Below are 22505 nucleotides of genomic sequence, written 5' to 3'. Positions count from 1 at the left end.
GTCCCTTGATGCGTACACAACCCACTTGCAATCTTTCACCTTACATACTGCCCTTACCCTTTTACCGTCGTTCTTCCTGAACCTCATCCGTCTCCCTTCTTGTATAGTAAACTCCCTCACTACCTCCTTGAACTCCCATTTAGTATTGAACTTCATGCCAACTTATAAATGCAATTCTCCGAACCTAGCACCCTGCCTAAACACTGGAAATACCTCATCCGAAATTTCTTCTCCAACCAGCTCATCCTCTGAATTAGGTGGTGTTTTCATCTCCAAAGAGTGCCACGAATTGGCACTATCCGATTCTGACCCGGATCAAAAGCGTCATGGTTATCCGCCTTTCTCCCTCCCCCCACAAATCCGATGTCCACATCTTCATCAGAAACGTCTTGCACAAATCTATCATCATCAACACAGACCTTGGCCTTCCCTTTTTCCTTTTCACTCTCTGCTTGGACCTTTTTCCTTGCATTGGGTTTATTTACTTTCTTCTTGTGTGAAGGAATAGTATATCCAATGCCCGATTCACCCGAACTATCATCCGGCTCTTGTGGCTTATATGCCTTGTCCTCAGCACTCTCGTAGCTGTCATAAGAGTCTGAGTCAGATGATAAAATAACATGGTCACCTCCATTTCTCTTTGCTTTTGAAAAACCTTTCCCTGAAGACTTCAGACAGTATCTCCTAGTCCTGGTGACATTGTTCTGTGTGGGTATGGGTTTGGGTTTGGGAACTGTCTTAGGCTTAGGCTTTGACTTAGGCTTAGGCTGGGACTCCATTTTGGAATTCACATTGGTCTTCTTCGGTAATGCCTCTTTAGCTTGGGGCTTGTATGTTACCATGCTTAAACTCATCGGAGGGTCCTTCTCGGTGGTAGGTTTGACAGCGGGGTTTTTCACCGTCCTGGAATTCGACTTAACTTGCTCTCCAAGCTCCCTCACCTGGTCATCAACATGCATGATAACATCCTGTCTTTGTACTATTTCAGGTTCTGAAATACCATGTTCAATGTAGACATCCACTATCTCATTGTTATTTCCACCATGACAACACATCTCTCTCAACTCGTTATCAGAGTCTAAACGCCTCAAACCCACTTCCAGGCTCATCCCTGGGACCTGCCACCAAACCTTCTTCATCGTCTCATAACCTAGTTCTTTGAAGAAATTTCTCAGGTAGAATACATCCAACCTGTCTACATCTAGATCACCCAAACAATGCTTATTGTCAGGATAGTAAGTCCATCTCCCATCCTTACCCCTCTCAAAATTTCCCTCATGATGAAACATTATGTCTAACAGTTCGGCGTCCATCTGCAACATAACAGAGGAAAAAATAAATTTAACACGCATACAACACAAAAACAACAAATAACACCCACATTATACACCATCAGAGATTGCCCCTTGTTCTATTGAAAAGAAACAGAGCATCCATTACTGGTTCGAACATATGAAAGACTAAAACCCTAACAACATATGGATTTCAACACAGACTAGACGGATCATGTTTAGGTAACCTTAACAATTGCCCGTCCAAGGAATGAAAAATGATCCAAAAATTTAAAAAAATAATAAAATAAAATTTGTACCTTGGAGCTAGATTAAACGGTTCCTCAGTCGTTGCTTCAATGGCTTCCCACGAACCTTCCCCCAAGTTCAGTGCAACAATGTTAAGAAATCAGCGAGTAGGCAGCAGTGCCCTTACTTGTTGCCACTGTCTCTGGTTATGAAGGAGGAGACCAAGCGTTGAGAGAGATGAGAAAATATGGAGAAGACATAACGAATGCCAAACCCTTTACCCAAGCAATTATTACACTCATTGTGATCAAAACGGCGACGTTTGGGTTTTCAAACGTTTGCCCCATGAAACGACGTCGTTTCGAATGTCCAACGTGGCAGTGGCAGTGGCTGTGCCACATAAGTAAGGCCGTCGTTGAGTCACACCGAAATTTTGTCGAAGGACCATTATGTTGCCTAGATCGTAATCTGAAGGATATAAATAGTGCAATTGGAATCTCAAAAGCTATATCGGTGCACTGGCTAACCACTAGGGGATTTAGTCATGTTAAGTGTTATCCGAAAGAAATAAACTCCATGTTATATTCCCACTTTAATGGAAAGTTTCAAACTACGATGACACTTGTTTTTGACTGAGTGAGTGAGTGAGAAAGTGAAAGTGTGTGTAATCGATCACAAAGAAAGAGCGAACGGAAAGGAATATGTGGTTTCTTGGTTGGAAAGGAGAATCTGGCTTCTCAGCCTCCTCCACGGCGGAGCAAGTCACTCAAGGCATTGATGGACACGGCCTCACCGCCATCGTCACCGGTTCCTTCCTCCTCCTTCCTTTTTAGTTTTTACTTTCCTTTTATTAGGTTGTTTTACTCATCGCAATATCATCGTCGATCAGTTTCGATCACACCTCTGCTGATCTCATATATAAATCCAATAATCACACTATATTGTAGATCTGATTTATTTTTAAATTTTCTATGATGTCTTTTCAACTACGAAGCTGATTACGGCCACTTATTGGAGTATAGTGTTATTTTTCCGATTGGTGATCAATTTTCCTGAAATAGTCATATGATCCCTGCAAATTGTTATTTAATTTTAATTTAAATTTGCATCGGTGTTGAGTAATCAATAATTTAATTACTTATTATGTTTGATATTAGGGGCTACAAGTGGCCTTGGTTTGGAGACGACGCGAGTTCTTGCACTGCGCGGTGTCCATGTTGTTATGGCTGTAAGGAATGTTGAATCTGGCACCAAGGTCAAAGAAACAATATTGAAGGAAATTCCCTCAGCTAAAATTGATGTCATGGAATTAGATCTTTGCTCTATGGCATCTGTTAGGAAGTTTGCATCAGATTATATTTCTTCTGAACGTCCACTCAATATCCTAATGTATGTCTTGTTTGACATAGATGAACTCTTCCAGTACAACTTTCTATACAAGTCTTTCTGTTTTGTCTTCAGCATCTGCACCTGCTCTGATTGCATGTTTTAAAATAAAATGAAGTTCTTCTTTCGATTGAAGTAACAATGCAGGGGTGATGGCAACTCCATTCCAGCTTTCTCAAGACAACATTGAGATGCAGTTTGCAACGAATCATTTGGGTATGTTCTATTGCCTGTTTTCCTCACATATTGAGTTTCCTCATGTTATCTTGTTGGGTTGATAGAACCGAAAATTGTCATTCACTCCTGCTAAAATATGAAAGGAATTAAAGAGATTCTAATTATACTATTTTGTAGGTCATTTTCTCTTGACAAACCTTTTACTACAAACTATGAAAAAAACTGTACGTGAATGCAAACGGGAGGGAAGGATAGTCATTCTATCTTCGGAAGCACACAGACTTCCATATCAAGAAGGAATTCGTTTTGATAAGATCAATGATGAATCAGTGTAATTTTGGAATGAGAGATCCTTGGTTTCTCCTTTTTCTTTATTTGCTAATTGCTACTGAGATTGTACCGCAAATATGCTTGATGACATTTTTCTTTTCATTTACATTGTTTTTGGTTCCCAAATTTGTACAATTCACCCTGTTTTATGCCTTCTTTTTTTTTTTTGGGGGGCAGGTACAACAGTTATTATGCTTATGGACAATCAAAGCTTGCTAATATTTTGCATGCCAAAGAACTTACGAGGCGCTTTAAGGTATTTTTTTACATCCGTTTGTCTTTTGACCGTTTGGTGTGAACTTGGTTGATTTTAATGTAGAACAATGCATACTCCTTTTTCTGACAGGAAGAAGGAGTTGAAATAACCGCTAACGCACTTCATCCAGGATCAATTATTACAAATATTCTGCGTTACCATGGTTACATTAATGGTTAGTGGCTATACTATTCGAGTAAGGCTTGATTTGGTATTGTTGTGCAATTATAGATGAGACAGACAAAATTCAATTGGAAAAACAACCATTTGTACCCATAAACTTTACGAACGCTGACAAAAGTATCCATTAAAGAAGAAAACTAATGTTGTATCCATCAAAGATGGATTCCATACGACAAAAGTGTCCAAATCCTAAATTTATGTTGACTTTTTAATAAAATTCCAAAATTACCCCCACCATTATCTTGAACCCCTCCTCTCTTCTTTCCCAAATCTCAAACACCTCCATTGTCTAAAAACCCTAATCTCAATACCTAAAAACCCCAAATTACCATTTTCCTAATCCTAATCTCAATACCCTTTCAGCAATTTTACCACCTCCTCTACCAACATCATCATCACCGCCACCATCACCAACCGTCAGCCTCATCTTCTTCCTTCTCCACTGTCACAGCCATAAACAACAACTTTACTCTAACTTTTAATTTTACTTGTCATCATCACTTCTCTAATCTCAAATCCTATCAACACTCTATTACCGCTATTACCATCACCACCCTTCCTCCATCACTTTCAATACAATGTCAGAAGGAGAAGAAACTTTAGATGCTAAAAATTGAAACTTTGGCAAGATCGCTTTGGTGGGGTCGCATGTGAGTAACACAGGAATCTTACACATGATGGTGGTGATTTGGGAGAGTGAGAAAGTTCAACTTCGTTAATTATATAATAAATTTATAATTTGTACTGTTGTAAATATAGGACCTTTTTCCATGGAGTCCATGAGCTTGAAGTGGACCTAGGAGGAGTTGAATCACACCACAGGACCTTGCGCCCTGGATCTCGGTTCAGTCTCACTTCCGGAGCTTCTCCATCTAGCGTTGCGTGGGAACGGATGGATTGTCTGGTTGTCTTGTTGTCGTCTTTGTCATCGTCAGAGTGGAAAGATGGGACAGTGGTGGTTAGTAGAGTAGTAGAGAATAGAAGGTGGTTAAGGTAATGGCAATGGAGGTGTTTGAGATTTGGGAAAGAAGAGAGGAGGGGTTGAAGATAAAGGATGGGGTAATTCTGAAATTTTATTAAAAAGTCAACATAAATTTAGGATTTAGGTACTTTTGTCGTACGGAATCCATCTTTGATAGATACAACGTTAGTTTCATTTTTTAATGGGTATTTTTGTCAGCGTTCGTAAAGTTCATGGGTACAAATGGTTGTTTTTCCAATTCAATTCAATATGCTTGGTCACGATATGCATTCAAAAGGAAGCAAAACAGAATTATGCCAGGTCCTAGTTGTCAATTCATATACATAAATTGTTTTCTTGAATTTATATTCATGTATCCACCACTTTTCTTTTGCAGCTGTTGCTAATATGGTGGGTAAATACTTACTTAAAAATGTGCAACAGGTATTTCGTACATCTGTTGCTGATATGCTTATATGCTATGGCAGATATATTGAGTTGTTCTGACGTGTTTTTACAGGGAGCTGCCACTCAATGTTATGTAGCATTGCATCCACAAGTTAAGGGAATATCTGGTGAGTACTTTATGGACAGCAATAAGGCAACGCCAACCCATCTGGCTAACGATTCAGAGCTGGCTAAAAAACTATGGGAGTTCAGCGTAAGCCTAACTAATCAAAAGTAGCTCACAGGTTTGTCTGACTACTAAGTAAGGGCAAAACATAGTTGTATTGAAAAACTGTTTAGCAGAATAGAAACTTGCTGTTACTCACAAGCCGTATAAGCTGTATATATGTAAATTTAAGACGCGATGCATAACCACTCAAGTAGTGCTACAATTTGGCATATTGTTTTCTTTATTTCTATCACGGTGCTATCGAATTCCATGAAGGCATTTGCGCTTGTGGGCAATACATTACATGAAGCCTTTGCATTTTCAATTTGCAAAAGAGTAATGACTTTCCTTCCAGCAAAAAATCCAGAAAGAGGTAGATTTATTTTTGAAATATATAAAGTTTATTCAATACAACGCCTCTTGTAGCACACAATCCCACAGAACATTATTCAAAATGGAGGAAATTCTAGCTAAACTCAAAATTGTGTTAAGTTTCTACTTTCTAGTTATATATATTCTATACAGTAAATATGTTTCTACAAATCTGCTTTTGGTCCCTCCATTTCCAGCTGAGATGATAAATATAAAATACCTTGGGTGAGGACAGCAAATTTTGCATCTACAAGGGGTTTTGGTCCCACTCTGTAAAACTACTGTCTCAAACATGAGTCAATTGGGGAACGCTTACATCCCCGCGCAAAACACTCACGTTTGACTATAGATAATAGTTAAACTATATTCCTCCAGCATGTTTATGGTATATGTTTATGCTAATGCACCCTATGATGTATATACCGTCAATTAGAACGTTTATTATTCACATGCACGGTGTCCCCTCAGGTCACTGACGTGCAGGTGACATGCCATTTGTGTTGTCGGGCCTTGCCTGGGAGTACTGGCTCGGCAATCTAAGTAAGTACTCATCCTAACACAATCCCTCGTGGGCGTTTGAGGCACATTATAAAATTCTCTTCGGACAACCCTCTTATAATTGGTTGCAAGAACATCATCATCAGATGAAATTATTACATCCTGAGAAGGTCTGGTTACTCGAAGGGCATCATGTGTAGGATCCTGATAATGAAACCCACCTTGAGACCTTGGCATCAGACATGCAGTTTCATGTGAGAACATCGGCTGCTTGTTTCTATGAAACGAGATTGTACGACCACTATCATTGAATGGTGTGGATAGGCCAGATGTGGTACGAGGACTAACTACTGGAACTGTAGACACTCTTCCAGCCACATCAAATGTTCCCAAAGGCAAAGTTCGCTGTCCAAGGGGAGAAACGGGGCATGACATGTTCCTTGGTGTATGCACATCGCTAGAAACAAGTTAGATAGACAGTTAATACCTTCATTGCAGAAGTATCAAAAGTATCTAGAACTGAATAAAAACTAGCATTGCAGAAGTTTGACCGAATTTTCTTTCACACAGCCACAACATTCTTATCAATTAATCCAGCTTAATTATGAACAACTAAAAGTATCTAACCAGCTTATAGAATACACAACGTACTAGTGAATGCTACAAAAATTAATATGAACAAGTATATTCTTGTTTTATTGGTGTATTTATTTATCCATATATGTCATATAAACACGAGTGGGCATTTTATTTTTTATTTATTTATTTATTTATTTTTTTTTTGGTGGAGGAGAGGGGGGTTGGGGGACCAACCTTGATGCAGAGCCGATTCTCAACCTTCTTGGCCGACTGGTACCAGCAGCCATTTCTGACTCTAAGCACAAATTATGTTTTGCAGGTCCAATGGCCTGAAAGAACATTCAAGATAAATAGTTCACTCAAAAATATGCGAAACACAAAAAAATGAAATGAAAATAAAAAACATACATCCATTTCTTCACTGTTGATGGAATACTATTATATTTTAATATTTTGTTATATTTTAGCCTACTTTTGGAGCCCTTCTTTTGTTACTATTTTTCTTTCAACAAAATTATGCAAAACTTCAGAAACACAAAGCTATTATGCAAAGCATGATAGTATGTAATCAGCCACTGAATATACACTTTCAATTGCTTTTACCAGAGATTTCAGTTCATCTACAATAGCTGGTGATGCTTCTGAAGGATGTACAGTCAGAATGGTTCTTTCTAGTGTAGCCTTTTTGACAAATGGATGCTCTAGAAGTTGCACAGCCGATGGGCGGTCCTGGGGATTTCTTTGCAGACAAAGCCTCACAAAGTCTTTTCCATCTTCTGATAGATGTTCTGGTGCTTCAGGCAGTTTCTTCATCTGTAAAATCTTAAATATAGCAGCCACCTTCAAGTGTGTAGGGTACAAAGGAAAAAAAATTATGAAACGAAGTTAAATTATATAATCCAATAAATAGATCCATATATCAAACTCTGCTTACCCCCTCAAACTGGCTCCAAGGTGGTTTTGTCGTAGCCATCTCCAGAACAGTGCAGCCAAGACTCCATATATCAACAGCAAGATTACAATCATTTGAATTATGTACAACCTAAGTAATTGAGGCATTGTCAAACAGAACCATGTGAAAAACAAGTGTCAAACGGTACTTATGGAGGAGGGAAATCATGCTGACCTCAGGTGCCATCCAGTGAGGACTTCCTTTGAATGAAAATGGACAAGACTCCCCAGTTATCTGTAAATTTCAGAAAGGAAATATTCAACTCCATTTGAATTATCTAACCAAGGCTGTTCCTTCGTTAACATGAACATCATACATAAGAAAACATATATAAATTCTCTTACATGCTTTGCCATCCCAAAATCTGCCAATTTTATCTGTCCATTAGGGTCCACTAGTATATTGGCTCCCTTAATGTCCCTGAAGAGAATATAGTAATTAGACCAAGAAATTTTTGTTTCACAAGCGAAAATGTAATTAGAGATGTTATTTGTTGAAACACAGATGTAATTATAAGAATTTCATATGATGATCTACCAAACTCACCGGTGGACAGTGTTCTTAGCATGCAAATACGCAAGTCCTAATAGAATTTGCCGAGTATAATTACGAATGGCATTTTCACCTAACTGGCCATACTCTCGAAGCAGTTTGTAAATAGACCCGGCGGAGACATACTCCAAGTATATGTAAAGTTTGTCCTCTACCTGTTAGGCATAAAAAATCACAGTACAGTTAACACAATTCTAAGTATTGATAGCCAACAGCATGAAAGAATATTATGCAACCAAATTCCATGTTACTAAAATAAGATTGAGAAAACAAATTTAAGAACCCATAAGATATATTGAACTTGCAATTGTAAAGAGATCTAATAAAATGTTGCTCAAAGCATAGAAGCAATTGATGTGGCTGATTTGTTTAGAGAAATCTGTTCTAATGCCTTGATTGTAACTGAAAATTCAAACTGAAATCAGTTACTGAATGAATTAAGTAACTAATTCAGTAAACATACCGTTTCAGAACCATAATATCGGACTATATTTGGATGCTGCAACTGACTTAGAAGCATAATTTCCTGAAAATGTATCAGGTACATGAGAATACTTGTTGTCCTGAAAATGTATAGTCCTTTGTTCCTTTTCATTCAAAAGGAAAAGTAAATGTTTTATTTTTTGTAAACTTTTCATGTGGTGAGCAAGCTTACTTGTTGAAGTTGCTGTGCGCATTCCCTTGATTTATCATCATCTGCAAAAAGCGTTACCTCCTTCATCGCACACATCTCACCACTTTCACTACAGATCAGAGAACTTGATATAAATCAGATCAAGCTTTAAAAGTTCAAAAGATAAAATGCAAGAAAAATCATGATTGTGTCAAACTAACAGACAAAGATGAGTTAAAATGCTGATATATGTATATCAAATGCAATCTGAATGTTTGAGTATTCCAAAATCGAGATAAGAATGTCCAAATGTGTGCATGGCATGGGCACACGCAAAACACCCACATGATACGGACCTGTCAAAACCAAGATAAACATGTCCAAATGTCCCCCTTCCGAGCAACTTCCCCTTTTTCCAGCGTGAAACTTGGCTTGTTTGGATCTCTGCTCTGGCAGGACTGCGAGGAGCTGATGGAGTTGTAGATGAAGAATAGTTTGGAGAAAGACAATAACTGGTGACTGTTATTGGAGGAAGCGGTAAAGGATGAGTTTTTTGAGTAACATCATCAGGATGTCTTGTAGTTATTTCCAAAGGGAAGGTGCCAGCTCGTGGATGAAGAGGTGTGACAGCACCACCCTGTATTCTGGAACGGGGACCATGGCTTGTCATTCTCGGACTAGGTATAGGAGAACACTCAGGGCTGTACCTGTTAAGAGGCAAAATTACCTGTCCTGGCAGATCCCCAACATCTGAGTTTTGGCCTGAACCAGGACTAGAGTAGTTCCCTGATGCTGCATATGGACAAGGCTTTCCTGTCCATAGTGCAGAGTTAAATAGCTGGTCAGGGCCAAGTGCTCTCACTGGACTTTTAGAAGGACTTGATGTTGACCTTTCTTGAGCACTGAATAGACCACAGGTACGGCCTATTTTTAGATTGGGCAAATGCAAACGACTCCGTTTTGGTGAAGTAGATGGATTCTTAACGCCGCACATTTGAGGAGCTGGGCTTGAGGATGCTCCTAAGTCATTCTGGAAAGTAACAGGTGATCTGTTCCTGTGCACCAACCTTTAGGAGCATATGAATTATTAGTAAAGGAAAAGAATATAAGGTAAATGCATAGTATGTTTAAAGCAATGTATTCAGATGGAAGCAAACCGACCTGAAAGACCTGTTAATGGTGGCCCTGTTTCCAATTTCATAGTCGGTTGCCAGATGACTAATGAGATGTGAATCAGATGAGTCACCACTATAACCAGAGCTATCACTTGAAACAGATGCGGTATCTATATATCCCTCAGCATCAGTAGGATATCCCCTGTTGGAAACAACACCAGATGCCGGTAGGGGACAATACAGAGATTGCTTAGAACCACTAGCTCTTTCCATTCTTGATGGTAAACAAATTCCAGAATTTGCGTCACTGACAGCAGGAAGGTGCGACCCTGACAGTGGGAGCTGCTGAAATAGAGGCCTTTCTAATTCTGAAAAACTTCGACAGCGGGACACATATGTGGAGGAGGGTGATGATATTCTTGAAGCTACAACAGATTGGGATTGCTTCTCTGACCTGGTGCCAATAACATGTCTTCTAGATCCTTTGGATTTGTCATTGCGCATCTTTTCAGAAGCATTCTTAAATTTTTGCTGTATTGCATCAATAATACTTTCCCTTTTTGACTTCTTTCTCTCCTTCACCTCTTTAGACTTCACCCACCATATCGGCATGTTTAGGCAAAAGCTTGTCAAACACAGGGAAAATAAGAGAAAACTGAAGGAAATCTTGGCAAACTATGTGTGCGAAGTCTTATGTGGCATTGAAATGTATCTCTTCTAATGAAGAGTGCTGCGTTGTTCTTATAAATTATAGCTCATGTAGAACCACAAGAACCTATATAGCAAACTTCAAATGTTAGTTAGGTCTTTCCAAAATTTTAAACATTTAATAAACCTTTTTTTATTCAGTGACAGAAATGAGCAGAATCCAAGAAAAGAGAACTGCTATGCAGGAACTAAATGGGGCACAAATAAGTGAATAACCACAAACAATAATGAATGAGTGGGGCTATAAATGATTTCCCTCCCTTTAGATGTGATATTAAACTGTCAATCACAATCGAACACGTATTACACAAATAAATGAATAACAGCAAAAAATAACAAATCAATGATGCTATAACTGTAATTGTCTCCCAGTATATACGAGACAATGCAAGACGTCATGAACAAGTTTCTCCACAGGTTCCCTGATTCCCGGATAAATTTCCGTTAACCATTTGACATAGTGTAAGAGTTCATTTAATAACTTGTGTAACTGAGGTCAGAACAAATCAATCATTTGAACTCTTTTCATTGGTTGAAAGTTCATATTTACAATCTACTGCATGCATGAAGTAATTAAAGTATATCAATTTGAAATTCAATTTCTTGATAATTATGAGATCAAACAAATCATCCACCCAAAGTTTCAGAACCGAAAAAATGAAAAGGGAAACAAAAATGATAAGGAGAGATGATCCATTCAGAATATTTATACAATACATGACAGAGTTGAAATATTAATATCACATGCTAGTGACTAAACACAGGTGCTGAAGTAGCGAAAAAGATCATTCAAAAGGGTAGCTTTATTAATATCACCAAGCAAATGATGGACCCTAACACAAGACAATGACATTACAAATGCTTTCAGATCCTAACAAGAAATCCACGGAGCCAGGGAAAATTATCTGCTTGAAAGGTATGCTGATAATATCAGGGCTCCAGCAAAGTTTTTAAATTAATAAATAAATAAATAATGAAAAAAGTCACCAATGAAATTTAATTGATTTTGTCACAAACAGTTGAATCTAGAGTATCACTTAAAAGCCTCGAAACCATGGTTCTATATCAACGAAGATGACATCCATTTCATACTTAAGACCTCAAAAGGGGGGATCACTGACAAAGAAGTCGTGAACAAAATTCAAACGGAGGCTTACTATGCAGGATTCAAAATTTGACAAAATGGACTTAAGGCAGGATTTGCACTCCAACAAAGAAAGAATCACTCCAAGGATTCGATGATTCTGAAGGTACATTGCATGACTTAGCATTTATTAGAGAAATTTCCTGCAAATGGCAGATTGAAGCAAAACCAAAACTCAATAAAAGCATATATTCAAATTTTTGCAGCCTCTCCTACCAGAATAATTATAACATGAAGAATGATCTCTTTTCTTGATAACGAACTTACCAGTAAGGGAGAAAAAATTATCAAAGTTCCTTGCCTCCGTTTTATCTCTCTAAGCGGTTTTTTTTTTTTTCACGGAAGATTAGAAAACCTAGACGATTCAGCAAACAATCATCAGACGAGAACACAAGTCAGCAAATGAAGCATAATCAGCAGCTACGTTCAAATCCGATCAACTTGCTGAAACAACTCTATTGAACTTAGACGATATAAAAAAAATCAACGACGAAAAGAAAAATTCGAGTTATAACCACAAACAAGCAAAGCTACCAGCGATGATGATAATAATAATAATAATAATAATAATAATAATAATAATAATAAACACCGTTGGAGCCAACGGAAAATGCAGAAGAAAAAGAAAACGTAACGGAACAAATTCGAATTCAATAGATAAACATGCAGGAAGTATTGCTTCCGAACGACAGGTTTCGAAATGAACCGACAGGTGTTACATCAATTCAGCAGAAAAAATAAAAAAATCAAAGCAGCAGATGACAGTGTAACCCTATCTTTGATCACTTACTCAATGCTGTGTTTCTTAGCATCCAAAACGTCGACGTTTTGACGGATAGACGAAGCTCAGGGTGTTATCTAAAGACACCGCTAAGAGAAGAAGCTAAGAAAGCACAGAGAGTGTGACAAGAACGAAGAGAAAGGAGGACGAGGAAGAACAAGAATATGAAAGGGGAGAGAGTAGAGAGTAGAGAGTAGAAGAGAGAACTAGCACTAGAAACAGTCAGCGTGTGAGAAAATTGATTATTTCATTTCACCTTTTATAATTAAAAATGTGCATCAGTGTCCGGGCTATTCTCCGCGCGTAGGAACCTTTGGTGTTGGGGATCGAATGGTTCTGATTAAATTTGAGTTCACGGAGATGCTACGTGGCGGCATATTATAATGGCTCCCTCACTTGAGATTGGTTAGGAGTATGGGATTTTGGTGCACCTTCGTGTACTGGAAATACCTTCATAAAATGGTTTTTAACGGCAACTTAACTTACTCAAGAATCTGTGTTTTATTATTTTCCATTTTCTTTATTTTTTGGATTTGATTCCTTTCTATTTTCATGGTGATTATTTTGGCAACCGTAGATTTCCTCTCTCCCAGCCCTTTGCGGCGAAAGATTTTTGGGGTGGGCCTGGCGGTGGGGCTCACTGCAATATAAATTGTCGTCTTACCAACAAATATCAAAAAAGCGTTTTTTTCTTTCGTGACTAAAAAAAAGCGTTTATTTTGTGAGACTGAAATTAGAATTAAAAAATTAAAATTTAATATTATATTTAATAATTAAAGATTTAATTAAAATTTTAGTTTTAAAATATAAAATTAATTATTAAATTATTTTTATATATTTAATTTATTTTAATACATATTTTATAATAAAAATTTATATATAATTATTTTTATATAAAATTAATAATTAAAAATTATTAAATAATTATTTAATTAAATTTGTAAAATATTTAACAAATTTTAAGTTTTAATTATTAATTTTATATAAAGATAACTATATATAAATTTGTATACATAAAAATGATTTAATAATTAATCTTGTATATAATATAGTTGAATAATAATTATATGCGTCAATGCTATTTGATAAAATTTCATTATATGTATTTTGTATTAGGAGTAATATTTCTTAATTTGAGAGTAACTCTTTTAATTTGAGGTGGAAAAAATCACACTATTTTTCTACTTGGTATGCTTAAGTTTCATATGGGTTTTGCTAACAAAGACACTTATTTCACATTTTTTTTAAGTTTTTATTCACCTTTTATATAAAAATACTTTGAAAATTTTAAAATGCTTAATCTTTCAATACAAACTTTCTACGGTTACTCCTCATGCAAGAAAAAAGTCTAAAATTTTGTATTATTTGTGCCACTTATAAATAATTACAAGTTAATAAAGAATTAATTAATGTATTTTGTTATAATATAATGTGAATGTCTTGGTTAATAAATAATTAATGTATTTTATCACTTATAAATAATTACAAGTTAATGCACATGTTTATCACCAAACTATATTCTAATATTAGTTAAATTTGGCTAATTCATTTATAATATATTTTATATTTTTATATTTTGAATTGATGAATAACTTTAAATAAGTCAAACTCATCATATTCATAACACACCAAATAAGAAGTAAGTGAGTATACATTAATTGATGTTGTTTTGAATAATACTAGTATATCTATCTGTTACGGTAGGTAACCGGAGATTAATGGGATGGATGGCGTTGGTTGGCCCAATCGTCTGAGGAAGGAAGCCTTTGAGAGGGTGGTGCACGAAATTGTGATGTCCAGGCTCGAACAATCCCTGGCAACGTGAGCAACTTGGTACGCGTAATCGTGATTACACTTCAATTATGTAAAATTCATGGCTCTTTCTTTCCCTGGCAATGGCGCCAAGAACATGGTGCCAATACCATGGTTCACAACTTCGATACAACTAACTAGCAAGTGCACTGGGTCGTCCAAGTAATACCTTACGTGAGTAAGGGTCGAATCCCACGGAGATTGTTGGTATGAAGCAAGCTATGGTCACCTTGCAAATCTCAGTTAGGCAGATATAAATTGATAATGGTGTTTTCGAATAATAAATAATAGAATAGGGATAGAGGTACTTATGTAAATCATTGGTAGGAATTTCAGATAAGCGAATGGAGATGCTTTTCGTTCCTCTGAACCTCTGCTTTCCTGCTATCTTCATCCAATCAGTCTTACTCCTTTCCATGGCTGGCTTTATGTGATACATCACCACTGTCAATGGCTACTTTCGGTCATCTCTCGGGAAAATGATCCAATGCCCTGTCACGGCACGGCTAATCGTCTAGAGGCATCACCCTGTCAATGGCTTCATCTTTTCCTCTCAGTGAATAATATGCTCACGCATCCTGTCACGGCACGGCTATTCATCTGTCGGTTCTCGATCATGCTGGAATAGGATTTACTATCCTTTTGCGTCTGTCACTAACACCCTGCAATCGCGAGTTTGGAGCTCGTCACAGTCATTTATTCATTGAATCCTACTCGGAATACCACAGACAAGGTTTAGACGTTCCAGATTCTCTTGAATGCCGCCATCATTCTAGCTTACGCCACGAAGATTCCGGTTAAGAGATCTAAGAGATATTCATTCTAGCTTATTTCATGTAGAACGGAAGTGTTTGTCAGGCACGTGTTCATAGGGGAGAATGGTGATGAGCGTCACACATAATCATCACCTTCATCATGTTCTTGGGTGCGAATGGATATCTTAGAAGCGAAATAAGATGAATTGAATAGAAAACAGTAGTACTTTGCATTAATCTTTGAGGAACAACAGAGCTCCACACCTTAATCCATGGAGTGTAGAAACTCTACCGTTAAAAATACATAAGTGAAAGTCCAGGCTTGGTCGAGAGGCCAGCCCTCAATTGTGATCTAAGATAGCATACAACTGATCAAAGATACCTAATACAATAGTAAAAGGTCCTATTTATAATAAACTAGCTACTAGGGTTTACATGAGTAAGTAATTGATGCATAAATCCACTTCCTGGGCCCACTTGGTGTGTGTTTGGGCTGAGCCTGAGTGTTGCATGTGTAGAGGTCCTTCTTGGAGTTGGACGCCAGCTTTTGTGCCAGTTTGGGCGTTCAACTCTGGTTTTGGCTCCTTTTCTGGCGCTGGACGCCAGATTTGAGTAGAAAGCTGGCGTTGAACGCCAGTTTACGTCGTCTATTCTTGGCCAAAGTATGAACTATTATATATTGTTGGAAAGCCCTGGATGTCTACTTTCCAACGCAATTGGAAGCGCGCCATTTCGAGTTTTGCAGCTCCAGAAAATCCACTTTGAGTGCAGGGAGATCAGAATCCAACAGCATCAGCAGTCCTTCTTCAACCTCTGAATCTGATTTCTGCTCAAGTCCCTCAATTTCAGCCAGAAAATACCTGAAATTACAGAAAAACACACAAACTCATAGTAAAGTCTAGAAATGCGAATTTAACATAAAAACTAATGAAAACATCCCTAAAAGTAACTAGATCCTACTAAAAACATACTAAAAATAATGTCAAAAAGCGTATAAATTATCCGCTCATCAGAGGGTCTGCGCCTTGGGGCCTCCGTCCGACTTGTGAGTATGAATGAATGGGGGGTGGTACCTACAAAGACACTCTGATGCCTAAGTCAGCAAGAGTGTTAGCAGGTCTAGAGAGTATTGGGACTTAGAGATACCTGAGGGGTGTCAGTGTATTTATAGTGGTGAACCAATAACCACCGTTGGAGTAGTGCCACTTTTTTAGGGTGTTAACCGTCCCTTTATTTTAGGGAAGTTAAGATATGGCTCGTGGAAGTGGTTAGAGAGATTCTAGGGGCAGTTACTCATACAAATGAGCGCTTATCTGCTAGCTAACCCTCGTTCCTGACTTCTTTAGAGCAAGTCGTGGCGAGTACCGACTTCGTAGCGGCTGATTTGGTGAAGGGTGAGGTCAACCCTTTGGGTTGGGCCTTTTTACTTGGATCCTGGGCCTTAGCGTTGGGCCAGGATATGAACAGTGCCCCTACTCGAGCCCAATTTCTCTTTAAGATTTGGGTTCGAGTATACTACTCGGGATTGTAGCCGACTTGTTGGAAGACCAACGTGATGGTCCGAAACCGACGTGATTTTTCGTGACCTTTTGGTTCTGACAATTACGTCTAATCAAGCATCGCGTCTGTTAGGGATGTGCGTAGGGATTAATGGTCTTGGTAACGGTGCGTCTTTATTAATAACTGCCCCGTTTTTACCATTGTGCCCCTAACGTACTTATAAATACTTTCCCTCTCTTTCATTGTTTCGTTTCTGCAATTTTTCAAATTTCTCCTTCATTTCGTTCGTGTTGCATTCTTGTATCTTCGAAGGCTTTTGTTTCCTCCAACCCTCATTTCCAGATAAAGGTTAGTTCTTTTTGGAACATGCTTTTCTATTTGCATGCCTTTATTTTGTAGATAGGTTGGTTTGTAGACTTTAGTTCCGTATTCCCTCCCTTTAGAGACCGTGTTTTTGATTTTTCTTTTCTTTTTTCCCTTGTAGGTTTTTGTTACCTTTTTAAGAAAAAGAAATGGCTTCCGTAGATGTCCTTTCTCAGTGGGTTGATGTCACGGTCCTAGGGAGGAACCCTCGGTCGATACTGATTTTATCACCCACCTTCGTACTCACCACAGAATTTGTACTTCTGAGGAGAACGAGCCGAAGTATGAGTTGGTAGTCCCGGGTCCTGAAGATCGGGTTTGCTTTGGGAGGGCCAATGAGGCGGCCCCTCATTTTTTCTTTATGTATGAGTGTATGATCACCCGTTTGGGTGTTTTTCTTCCTTTTTCAAACTTTGAGATGTCTGTTTTGCATCACTGTCGAGTTGCCCCTACCCAGCTTCACCCCAACTCTTGGGGTTTTTTGAAAATTTATCAATTTATTAGCCAAGCTTTAGAGTTCCCGACCTCTTTGAAGATTTTTTTCTATCTCTTTCATATGACCAAACCCTTCAGTGGGCTGAACAATAAGCAACAGTGGGTGTCTTTCCGAGCCATACAGGGTCGGAGAGTTTTTACCCTTTTTGACGAATCCTTCCATGACTTTAAAAATTATTTTTTCAAAGTTCAAGCTGTAGAGGGTCACCACCCCTTTTTTCTGGATGATAATTCTTCTCCCCGCTTTCCTTTGTACTGGATGGAGGCCTCCCCCTGTGAGAAATATGGTCTAGATGACCTGGATGAGGTAGAAGCAGCCGTTGTGGGGTTCCTCCGAGAAGTGTGGGGGAGGGCCCCGTACTTGGACACTAAAAAGTTTCTCCAGGGGTCCCCGACCTTTGTCCAGGCACAGCTAGGTAGCTTTTATTTGTTTGTTAGATTACCGACTTGTCTGATTGACCTTCCCGACTTGTCTTAATCTATTATCTATTGTTTTTTCAGAGATGGCGAAGGCAAACGCTCAGGAGTCTTACCAGAGAGTCCAGGAGGCTAAAGCAAGGTCTCGCGCCAGGACTGGTGGCGTCAGGGCGGTTATCTCTTCTCCTCCTCCTCCTCGAAACGTTGGGACTCCTTCCCAGCCCATTGTGATTTCTTCTTCTGCTTCCTCTCAGCCGCCCCCCTCTGCCCGACCTTCTCCTGAGCCAGAGAAGAGGAAGCGTAAGACCTTAGAGTCTGGCTCTTCTGGTGAGGTTAAGGCGGATGCTCTTGCATTCGTCCGAAAGAACATCTACCCCCATGCTCGTATAAGCATGGATGATGCTTCTGTTCGGCACTACCTTACCACTCTGGTTGAGGAGAGTCTCAAGGCGGCGGGGGTTTGCAGCAAACTCTTAGATATTTTTGAGAAGACTCCTCTCAACTCTTTAGGGATGACCTCGAGGGTTGAGGAGCTGGAAAGAAGGCTTCTTATGTATCAAGAGCAGGAGAGGGAGTTGAAGGAGGAAGTCGCCAAGTTGAAGGAGGATAGAGATAGCCTCCGGGAGAAGGAGAGGAAGTTGCAAGCCCAATGCAACATGGAGGTGGGCTTGAGGAAGACAGCACATGACAGCTACCAAAGTTTATTTGACGATCTTGTGTCTGTGAAAAATGATCTGCTGAATTCTCAAAAGGCCTATACCGAGTTGGAGGACTCTATTGCTGATGGAGCTGAGGAGGCTTGGAGGATCTTTAAGGAGCAGGTCGGAGTCATTGCTCCTGACTTGGACCTTTCTCCTTTAGATCCTGATAAAGTTGTCGTTGATGGTGCCATTGTGGATCCCCCTGTCCCCGTAATTATTTCCGAGTCAAAATTGAAGACTCGGGGGCAGAGGATCATAGAGTCCCCTCCTCGCCCTAAGGACGTTCCGAGTTCTTCTACTGTTCCTCCGACTTCCTCTTCATCTCCTATGGATGCCTCTCTTCCTGGTCCTAGCGGCGTTCTTCCTGACTCTAGTGGTGGTGATCCGTCTACTCTTCTTCCTAAAAAGTAATTTGTTGGCTATTTTGGGGGCCCGGCCTGTGGGTCCCCCATTTTTTAAACTTCTTTATTTGTGTTGGTGGTGATGTTCTGAACAATTTGTTTTTGGCCTTATAAGGCCGTAAACAAAATATTTAAAATACCCTTTTTTAATAAGGGTTTAAGTTAACAAAAAATAAATACCCTTTTTGGATAAGGGTTTAAGTTACCTTATGCGTGCATGCTTTTCTGATTGCGATTTTTTCGAATTCTCCTTGTTCTTTTCTGGAAAACCTTTTCTTTGGCTTGTCTGTCTTTCTGAACCTTTTAGTTTCAAGAATCTTTAGGACAGCCTTTTAATTTTTCTTGGTTTTTTTCCTATCTCTTTCGTTATTCCTAGTACTCAATTTTGTTTTATTGAGTTTTCATGACTTAGGTTATTTTTGCGATTCGTTTTCTATTTCTACTCGGTCTTTTCATTTCAAATTATGAGTCGGAATGTTTCCGAGTTTCTTACGATCACCTTTTATAACCTCTTTACACCGACTTGTACCTCGTCGTTTTATCCTGACGACCATCTAGGTCGGTTCATGGGATTTTCACGTTTTGTCGAGCTTAAGTCGGCGCGTTTCATAGAAAGAGAAAACAACAAAGGAATTTAAGAGATATTTGTAAAAAAGATCTTTATTAATTGGGGAGGTACTTTATTGCTGCTAAGGATTTTTGACAGTCTATTTCCCTTAGCCCCTACTATGATGCCTCGTTAAAAACCCTTCTCCAGAAAAAACCCTTTGGTTTTGGGAAAAAATCATGAAGTTGGGAAAAGAGTACATCAGGGAGTAGAGTTCGCTTTTAGCTATAGTACCTTTTCATATTACAAGCATGCCACGACCTTGGTAACTCGGTGCCGTCCAGGTCGGTCACTTTATAATAGCCTTTTCCTAAGACCTCATTGATTTTGTATGGTCCCTTCCAATTTGCAGCGAGCTTTCCTTCCCCTGATTTGTTGACTCCAATATCGTTTCTGATCAAGACCAAGTCACTTAAGGTGAATGCTCTTCGAATGACTTTTTTATTGTATCTTGTAGCCATCCTTTGCTTCAACGCTGCTTCTCTTATCTGGGCTTCTTCTCGGACTTCGGGGAGCAAGTCGAGCTCCTCTTTGTGCCCCTGTATATTTCCGATCTCGTCATGGAGAATTACTCTTGGGCTTTGCTCGTTGACTTCTATTGGGATCATGGCTTCTACCCCATAAACTAGTCGGAAGGGTGTTTCTCCAGTGGTGGATTGGGGGGTCGTCCTGTAGGCCCATAGCACTTGTGGGAGCTCTTCAGCCCAGGCTCCTTTTGCATCTTGTAGCCTTTTCTTTAGCCCTGCCAGTATGACTTTGTTGGCTGCCTCGGCTTGCCCATTGGCTTGCGGGTGTTCCACCGAGGTGAACTGGTGCTTGATTTTCATACTAGCTACTAGGCTTCTAAAGGTAGAGTCGGTGAACTGGGTTCCATTATCTATAGTAATGGAATAGGGTATCCCATATCTTGTGATGATATTTTTGTAGAGGAACCTCCGACTTCTCTGTGCGGTGATGGTGGCCAATGGTTCTGCTTCTATCCATTTTGTGAAGTAATCTATTCCCACTATCAGGTATTGACTTGTCCTGGCGCCTGGGGAAAAGGACCTAACAAATCCATTCCCTATTTCGCAAAGGGCCATGGAGAAGTAATGCTGATGAGCTCCTCCGGGGGAGCCACGTGGAAATTTGCATGCATCTGGCACGGTTGACACTTTTTCATAAATTCGGTCGCATCTTTCTGCAAGGTCGGCCAGTAGAATCTAGCTCGGATCACTTTCCTGGCTAATGACCTTGCTCCGAGATGATTTTCGCAGATCCCACTATGGACTTCTTCTAACACTTCGGTGGTTTTTGAGGTCGGTACGCACTTTAACAATGGTGTTGATATCCCCCTCATGTAGAGAATATTTTTCACCAAGGTGTAGTGTTGTGCTTCCCTCCGAATTTTCTTGGCCTCTCTTTCCTCTTTCGGGAGGATGTCGAATTTCATGTATTCGACCAAGGGGTTCATCCATCCGAGGCTTAATCCGACTACCTCAAGGACTTCTTGTTTGTCTTTTTCTTTTACTTCGGAGGGTTTCTGGAGAGTTTCCTGGATCAGACTTCTGTTATTCTCTCCTGGCTTGGTACTTGCTAACTTGGATAGGGCGTCTGCTCTGCTATTTAGATCCCGAGTTATGTGTTTGACCTCGGTTTCTGCAAAGCACCCAAGGTGTTCCAGAGTTTTTTCCAAGTACCTTTTCATATTTGGGTCCTTTGCCTGATACTCTCCACTTATCTGGGAGGTCACCACTTGCGAGTCGCTGTATATCATCACCTTTGTAGCATCGACTCTTCCGCCAGCTTCAATCCAGCAATCAAGGCTTCATACTCTGCCTGATTATTTGAAGCTGAGAATTCAAATTTGAGGGAAACCTCTATTTGGGTTCTTCTTTCGTCCACCAATATTATGCCTGCACCGCTTCCTGTTTTGTTTGAGGATCCATCTACATAGAGTTCCCATGTAGTTGGTTTTTCCTCTTGGTCTCTTGCGTATTCTGCAATGAAGTCGGTGAGGCACTGGGCTTTAATCGCTGTCTGAGTTTCATACTTCAAGTCGAACTCGGAAAGCTCTATTGCCCATTGAACCATTCTCCCTGCAATATCCATTTTTTGGAGGATTTGCTTCATGGGTTGGTTTGTGCGGACTCTTATTGTGTGAGTTTGAAAGTAAGGTCGTAGCCTTCGTGAGGCTACTACTAAGGAGTAGGCAAACTTCTCTAGTTTGTGGTACCTTAGCTCAGGGCCTTGTAGAACTTTACTGATGAAATATACTGGGTGCTGACCGGCCTCGTCTTCTCTTATCAGGGCCGATGAGACGGCCTTGTCTGCTACATATAAGTATAGGACGAGGTCTTCTCCAGCTATAGGTCGGGTCAGAATAGGAGGTTGGCTCAAGAATCTTTTGAACTCCTGGAACGCCTCCTCGCATTCAGGAGTCCATTCAAACTGACATCCCTTTTCTCAATAAGGAGAACAGTGGGAGGGATTTTAGTGCTGATCCTGCCAAAAATCTGGAGAGGGCTGCAAGTTGGCCATTCAGTTGTTGGACCTCTCTTAAACAAGTCGGGCTTTTCATCTCCAGGATAGCTCTACACTTATCAGGATTTGCTTCGATCCCTCTTTGTGTCAGCATAAACCCTAGAAATTTTCCTGCCTCTACCGCGAAGGCACACTTTGCGGGATTTAGTCTCATCCCGTGTAACCTTATGGTGTCAAAGACCCGTGAG

General features: G+C 39.5%; 2 protein-coding genes across 8 annotated transcripts; one reads left to right on the top strand and one right to left on the bottom strand.

Moving 5' to 3' along the window:
- Nucleotides 1–2027: 2027 nt before the first annotated feature.
- Nucleotides 2028–5754, top strand: LOC112732718 (short-chain dehydrogenase TIC 32, chloroplastic). Of its 4 annotated transcripts, none has more exons than XM_025781474.2 (8): nucleotides 2028–2327; nucleotides 2678–2909; nucleotides 3043–3122; nucleotides 3261–3414; nucleotides 3591–3669; nucleotides 3760–3844; nucleotides 5211–5257; nucleotides 5334–5754. In XM_025781474.2, the coding sequence occupies exons 1-8, from the start codon at nucleotides 2222–2224 to the stop codon at nucleotides 5496–5498; spliced, it is 948 nt and encodes a 315-aa protein (XP_025637259.1). In that variant the 5' UTR covers nucleotides 2028–2221; the 3' UTR covers nucleotides 5499–5754. The 4 variants fall into 4 exon arrangements, with proteins under 4 accessions (XP_025637259.1, XP_025637262.1, XP_072068368.1 ...); XM_025781477.2 differs by having other exon boundaries at nucleotides 2061–2327; nucleotides 3600–3669; XM_072212267.1 differs by lacking the exon at nucleotides 5211–5257 and having other exon boundaries at nucleotides 2061–2327; nucleotides 3600–3669.
- Nucleotides 5755–5789: 35 nt separating this feature from the next.
- LOC112732717 (mitogen-activated protein kinase kinase kinase YODA) lies at nucleotides 5790–12974 on the bottom strand. Of its 4 annotated transcripts, none has more exons than XM_025781469.3 (14): nucleotides 12753–12974; nucleotides 12230–12317; nucleotides 11976–12105; nucleotides 10157–10885; nucleotides 9352–10062; nucleotides 9038–9125; nucleotides 8846–8908; nucleotides 8377–8537; nucleotides 8175–8250; nucleotides 8005–8064; nucleotides 7813–7920; nucleotides 7482–7718; nucleotides 7113–7207; nucleotides 5790–6756 (listed from the first exon to the last, which is right to left on the bottom strand). In XM_025781469.3, the coding sequence occupies exons 4-14, from the start codon at nucleotides 10720–10722 to the stop codon at nucleotides 6243–6245; spliced, it is 2679 nt and encodes an 892-aa protein (XP_025637254.1). In that variant the 5' UTR covers nucleotides 10723–10885; nucleotides 11976–12105; nucleotides 12230–12317; nucleotides 12753–12974; the 3' UTR covers nucleotides 5790–6242. The 4 variants fall into 4 exon arrangements, with proteins under 4 accessions (XP_025637254.1, XP_025637258.1, XP_025637256.1 ...); XM_025781473.3 differs by having other exon boundaries at nucleotides 7482–7691; XM_025781471.3 differs by lacking the exon at nucleotides 11976–12105.
- Nucleotides 12975–22505: the final 9531 nt, after the last annotated feature.

The sequence above is a fragment of the Arachis hypogaea genome, chromosome 13 (genome assembly GCF_003086295.3).
Source record: "Arachis hypogaea cultivar Tifrunner chromosome 13, arahy.Tifrunner.gnm2.J5K5, whole genome shotgun sequence".
Classification (NCBI taxonomy): Eukaryota; Viridiplantae; Streptophyta; class Magnoliopsida; order Fabales; family Fabaceae; genus Arachis; species Arachis hypogaea.
The sequence above is the reverse complement of the archived record's forward strand: the minus strand, read 5'-3'. Positions and strand labels throughout refer to the sequence as shown.